This window comes from Xiphophorus hellerii, chromosome 2, assembly GCF_003331165.1.
Source record: "Xiphophorus hellerii strain 12219 chromosome 2, Xiphophorus_hellerii-4.1, whole genome shotgun sequence".
Lineage (NCBI taxonomy): Eukaryota > Metazoa > Chordata > Actinopteri > Cyprinodontiformes > Poeciliidae > Xiphophorus > Xiphophorus hellerii.
Window position 1 is genome coordinate 26,422,125 of NC_045673.1, and position 6,071 is coordinate 26,428,195.

Consider the following 6,071-nt stretch of genomic DNA (forward strand, 5'->3'; position numbering starts at 1 on the left):
CAAATAAGCATCAGGAGGACGGAGGTACACACGAGACAGGTTAGTGTATAAGGTAAACATTTAAAAAGATGGAAAAGCTCATAAAAATATTAGATTGGCCCAGTCTGGAGCCAAAGACCTGCCATCAATGCACTGAGAATTAGTGGTAAATATAATGAAAATAATATTTACAGCCATACTCCCATCTAGTCTGCCTGAGTTTGAGCTGTGCTGCAACAGAATGATGGGAAACACTTACTATATTTGCAGTGAAACGCCATCGTCACGTATTGAATCAAACTACGTAATTATAAATTGACAAATTATTTTTACACTTCCTTGAACACATTTTAAAAACCATGCATCATTTTGCTTGCACTACAAACTCTTTCTCTACTTTGTGCAGGGTTGACATAGGTTTGTTTTTGTTACGTGACAAAAGGCAAAAGTGTTAAAAAACTACATTTATTTGCAGGAAACTGAATCTAATGTGAAACTACTAAGTCAAAACAATTGTAAAGCAGTCCAGTTATTCAACCCAACTACATTTTAAATATTTTAATTGACATTTGCTATCGTCAAATTATCGAAAATAATGTTCAGCTAGAATTTTAACACTTGAACATCACCTTTTAATTGAACTGTTGGCGTATGCGCCTTTTTTTTGTTTTACCCTCAGCGCATGCCGTACTGAGCAAACAATCATGGCGGTTGTCATCTGACTGAAGTTTATATGGGACCAACTTTTTCAACTACTATGCTTCTCGCACTTCTCTTGGCTTATTTCTCGGAGTTGTATCCGCTAAGCTCTTCTGACTTTACTGGACATCAGATGAAATGAAACATTAAGTTAGAAATGTAAACTCGTGAGCCTGACGGCTTTGCTGCTGGTGTTTTACCTCAACAAGTCCTCCAGCTAACCTGGAGCCTGTGCTCTCGCGGGATTTTAACAAAGTTTAAATCGTGAAATTTACGGGGTTTTTTACGTTAAAGTCGGGGGGAAATTATATTAAAATGCTTCGTTTTCTTCGGTACTGTTTAAGCCATTGCCTCCAAGCAGCCATGACCCGGCTGGAGGAGGTCAACGGGGAGGTGAGCATGTGGTCGTCGGTCCGGTGGTTCGGGTACCTGTCCGGTCTGAACCTGCTCCTGGGCCTGAGTTTGGGTCTCTACACGCGCTGGGTCGGAACAGCGGAGTTCATCGTTCTTGTAATACTTATCCTGGCGCTGCTGGTCCTCGTAGCAGCCTGCGTGCTGTACTACTTCTTCGACATGGAGCGGCTCAGCCTGAGTCTCCTCCACCTGTGGTTCGGCTTCCTGTTGGGTCTCCTGAGCTTCCTCAACCCGCCCGGCCTGGAGGCCGACGTCAAGGAGCGCGCGGCCAACTACCTGCTGCTGTCCAGCGTGGCTCTGAGGACGTTGTGGTCGCTGCTGGAGCGGCTGCTGGGCTGCACCCGGTACCGACCCGCCTTCATCACCTCCGCGGAGCGCCTGGAGCTGGCCGGCTTCGCGGCAGCCAGCACGGCGCTCCTCATCGGGGAGTCCCTGAGCGTCATGGTGCTGGTCGTGGCTCTCGGTGCGGTCATGATCACCCTGCGGACCAAGGCTCTCCTGGCCTTCCCCAACTTCGCCTGCTTCACGTGCGTCACCGGGAGTTTCTTCCTGGAGTGCCTGAGCATCGACGCCAACCCGTTCGCTCTCGCCTGCTTCTTCAGCCAGCTCATCTGCGACCCTCTGCTGGACTCCTACTTCAGCGGGCTTTCCGTCATCGAGCGCTGGCGGCCCATCCTGGTGTCCAGCGGCCTGAAGCGCCGCCTGACCCTCCTGCCTCTGCTGGCGATCGAGGTGGCCTTCGTCGCCGTAGCGGCTCAGAAGTTCAGGGACTCGGACCAGTGGTACCTGGTGATCCCGGGCTTTGTGGTGTGCGTGTTCTTCTGGGCCATCTGCCACATGGTGTTGGTGATCACTGTGTGGGGCTTTCACAACAAGCTCAGCGACTGCCAGAGACTGTGTTGGACGCAGGGCCCAGAGGACGCTAGCCTGGAGAAGATCATGGCCTCGAAGGGCATGAGGCACTTCTGCCTCATTTCCGCACACCTGGTGTTCTTCGCTCTGGTGTCCACTGTTGCTGTGGCTGTTTTTAGCTGGCAGGTAGGAACAATAATTCATTAGAGATTGGCGAAGCGATCCAAAATATTAATAATATCATACCAAGTCGATATCAGTATCGAGCGATACTAGCGTGTTGATGCTAAGATCGATACTTTAGTTTCAGAATAATCTTGAAATTAATGTTTTTGTATTGTAGTTTCTCACCTCTACCTCAATTTTTTTTTAATTTGCTCAATAATGCTAAATTGTACTTTTTATTTAGAAAAAATTGGCATTATTGGGGATTCAAGTTTTATTGTGATATTTTGTGGTGTTATAACAAAAGTGACAATATTTATTTCTTCTTTTTAAGGTAACTGACACATGACACAGCAGTCAGAGGACCATAAACACAAATACTGCTTTTGAAAAACATTCCCATTTCTAATACGCTTCTTTAGGCTATCAGTCACCATTACTGTGACTTGTATCACTAAACTGCCCACAATAACTGCATTTCATCATATTTCCAAATTGAATTATTTATCGATGTGCTCATTGAACAAACATTGGGGACAATAGTAAAAACATTTCAGTGGCATTACAGTTTTGTTTTCTTAAAAAATATATATTAATTGGAATTCATCAGGAGAATGATGAATCAGAATTCCTATGATAAATGCCCAGCCCTGCTTAAGCTTATTACCGTATTTTTTTTTTAGATGCTTTTCATCTTTGTCCAAATTCTCTCCTAGGTTTAAGCAAAATAATTCAAAGTATGAATCACAAAACTAAAGTTTTGAAGTTTGATAATACATCAAACTTTAATTTAAAAAAAGAAAAATCCTAAAAGGCAGAGCTGAGTGTTCACGTTTGCTTTGTGTGACCGTCGGCAGGAGTCCAGCGGTATCTTCATGAGTACGTTTCTGCTCATCCTGCCCCTGGAGTGTCTGCTCCACGGACTCTTCTACGAGCTCGGGAACAGTCTGGGTGGGACCTGCGTGGGCTATGCTGTGGTCATCCCCACCAACTTCTGCAGGTAGGTAGGGGGGGGCTGCAAAGAACCAAACCGCTTGGTTGTAACGGCAAGACCCGCTAAATTTATATTCCGTTTGGGTCCGTCAGTCCTGACGGCCAGCCCCTGCTGCTGCCGCCAGACCAGGTGCAGGAGCTGAACAAGCGCTCCACCGGCATGCTGAGCAGCGTGCAGCGTTTCTTCGCCTGCCACCTGATCGAAAACTACGGTTGCGACTACTCCACGAGCGGCATCACCCTCGAGACCCTGCAGGCGAAGATCAAGTCTTTCTTGGAGCTCCGCACAACAGACGGGCCTCGCCACGACACATACGTGTTCTTCTACAGCGGCCACACGCACCGCAGCGGAGAGTGGGCCCTGGCAGGTGGGACGTCCGTCAAACTGAACGGTCTTGATCTTCTTTCTGAAAGACACAGGGTGTCTGCACATCCTTACAAAATCATACACTCATTCATCTAAAATTAAAGCCTTAAAATGTCTTAAATTCAGACATCTTCACTGCGTTCTGTGACTCGAGGCAGTTGAGGCTATCGCTAACTAGCCTCAGCGGCTAGGTAATATACGCTTGCAAGCTAACCACGTAGCTTTTTTTGCATCTATTATTTCAGTGCATTTCATGGCCAGTTGGCTGGACGACTTGTGTTTACCACTTCTGTTTTCTTTTCTGTTCCCAAAATGTACAATTCTAGTGAATCCTGGACAAAAAAAAAGCTTCACGCTACTGTATAGAACACAATTTTTCTTTTGTAGATTTGTCATGATACAGGTCTTAAATTTCATTCAAAAATAGTCTTAAGATTTTAGGGGCTTAAATTTGAGTTGGTGAAACCTGCAGAAACTTTGATACAGCAGGATCGCCCAACCTGTAGTTTCTTGGTCTTAAATTACATTCAAGGCGGCATTATTAAGGCCTTAGAAATTCTTACGTTTGCCTTTCTGAAACCTGCAGATGCCCCGAGATCTCCGATGGATTTCTAATCTGGTTTTGTGCCTTTGCTCAGGTGGAGACGTCCTCCGCCTGGATCAGCTCTTGGAGTGGTGGAGGGAGAAGAACGGAGGGTTCTGCTCCCGCCTCATCGTCGTGCTGGACTGCGACCACTCGCTGCCCTGGGTGAAAGAAGTCCGGCGCGTGGAGGGGCTGCACGTGGCCGTGCAGGGCGCGTCGCTCAAATGGGCCGGCGACGCGGAGCGGCGGGAGGCCCCGCAGCTCGGGGACTTCACCACTCAGTGGGTGGATTACAACTGCAACCCCAACAGCGGGGTCCGCTGGTCCGAAAGGGGCCGGACCGTCTCGGCCGCCTACGGCGTCTCCAGGCACTGGAGCGACTACACACTGCACCTGCCAACAGGAAGCGACGTCACCAACCACTGGAGCATGTACTTCCCCCAGGTGACCTACCCGGTGGTGCAGCTGGCGGTGTGGTGCAGCGGCCTCAACTTGCTGGGGGTCTGCAGCTTCTGCCTGCGGTACCTGAGGAGAATCAAGCTGAACTGGTTCCCACCAGCTGTACTGGACACCCAGCAGGGCTTCAAACTGGTCACATCATAGGGACCAATCAGAAGCTGCTGTTATTTATCTCACTAATGTGGCAGCTACTAGTTACCAAACCAGCACCCTGTTAGTTACTGAGAAATGAATGTTAGCCATTAGGATTTTTTTTATTCTTTTAAATGTCAGATTTTTATATATATATATATATATATTTTTTTTGGAACAAAAGGTCGGTCAGTGAGATTGAACTCGATGCTCCCAGATGAGGCTGAGCTCACCGTTTTGCACATTTTCTCCTGTTAAATCCGCCTTGGATTGTTTTGCTTCACATGTTGCCTTTTACCCAAAAAATGCAAGACCTGCTCTGCTATTTTTTAATCTTGTACCAAAGTGACTCGGATACGTGCGTTTTTAACCGAATGCTACGCTCAAAGAAATGACTCTTATTCTTTCTGATGTTTTTTTTTTCCATACCTATAGCTTCTGAAATGCTCAGGTTGCTGCTTTGTGTCGCTAAGAATGTTTTCTACTATTTTTAAGAGGAATTTTCTAAACCCACTCCAGCTTCTTCAGGTAGCACTATAAGGAGAGATGCAGTACTTCTAATAAACCAAAGGAAGATGTAATATTCTTTCTGGATAATTAGTTTATTAGGCTATGCAAGTTTTTTTTAATTTTTTTTTTAGAATCAGCTAAATGTTTGAAAGTGATTAATGGTGAAAGATCGATTACACTATGCAATAAAATAAGTGGAATTTAACTGCTTTAAAATGATTCTTTCTTGCAAAAGAAGTCCCATCCTTTAACGTTTTTCAGATTTGAATTACGTTTCAACTGTAAACGTCAATGGATTTTATTTAATAGAGCATATCAGCTGTTAAAATGCTAAAAGAAGTGTTAAATGTTAAAGTGGTGGAAGGATGTTAATCCTAATCATTTTATTATACAGTACCGATTAAAAACTAAAGCAGATATATAAATAAAGTAAAAATGAATTGGGCCGAGCACCAAACCTTGTGGTACTCCATAAGTAATTGATGTGCTGATGTCACACACACATGTGGCTACTGATGTAACTGTGTGCTAAACAATGCAATGTCGCTCATTGCCTTGAACACCCAATTTCCAAGATAAAACCTGGTGGCACCATGGTGCTGTGGGACATGTGCATGCCACACCTTTCAGATCTTTGCAAAAATTAAAACATTTTTTTACCTTTAATTTTTCAATTACACATTACTTTGTGTTATTAAAAAAAAACATGCCCCCTAAAGTCCATTAAAGTTTTGGTTTTAACATGACAAAATGTGGGAGAGTAGTATTTAGCACGTGTGACGACTCGCTTCATTTCCTAAAACCGGCCCGTACGTTTCCTGGAACAAAACAACGAAGCTCAACAGGCTGCTTATCTAGTAAAGAGATTGTTCAGTTAAAATAAAAACCCTCAACCACACTGTTATTTCACGTCATGCT

The 6,071-nt window shown here is 45.1% G+C and overlaps 1 protein-coding gene across 1 annotated transcript; it reads left to right on the forward strand.

Annotated features, from left to right (window-relative positions):
• Nucleotides 1-60: 60 nt before the first annotated feature.
• tmem168b (transmembrane protein 168b) lies at nt 61-5,819 on the forward strand. The gene is made up of 4 exons (XM_032590783.1): nt 61-2,130; nt 2,967-3,109; nt 3,196-3,470; nt 4,108-5,819. The coding sequence occupies exons 1-4, from the start codon at nt 994-996 to the stop codon at nt 4,653-4,655; spliced, it is 2,103 nt and encodes a 700-aa protein (XP_032446674.1). The 5' UTR covers nt 61-993; the 3' UTR covers nt 4,656-5,819.
• Nucleotides 5,820-6,071: the final 252 nt, after the last annotated feature.

Excerpts from the sequence above, each read along its gene's own strand:
- tmem168b (XM_032590783.1), top strand. The coding sequence starts at position 994 with ATGCTTCGTTTTCTTCGGTACTGTTTAAGCCATTGCCTCCAAGCAGCC. Across the intron at positions 2,131-2,966 it reads TGGCTGTTTTTAGCTGGCAG|GAGTCCAGCGGTATCTTCAT; the intron begins GTAGGAACAATA and ends GACCGTCGGCAG. Across the intron at positions 3,471-4,107 it reads CGGAGAGTGGGCCCTGGCAG|GTGGAGACGTCCTCCGCCTG; the intron begins GTGGGACGTCCG and ends GCCTTTGCTCAG.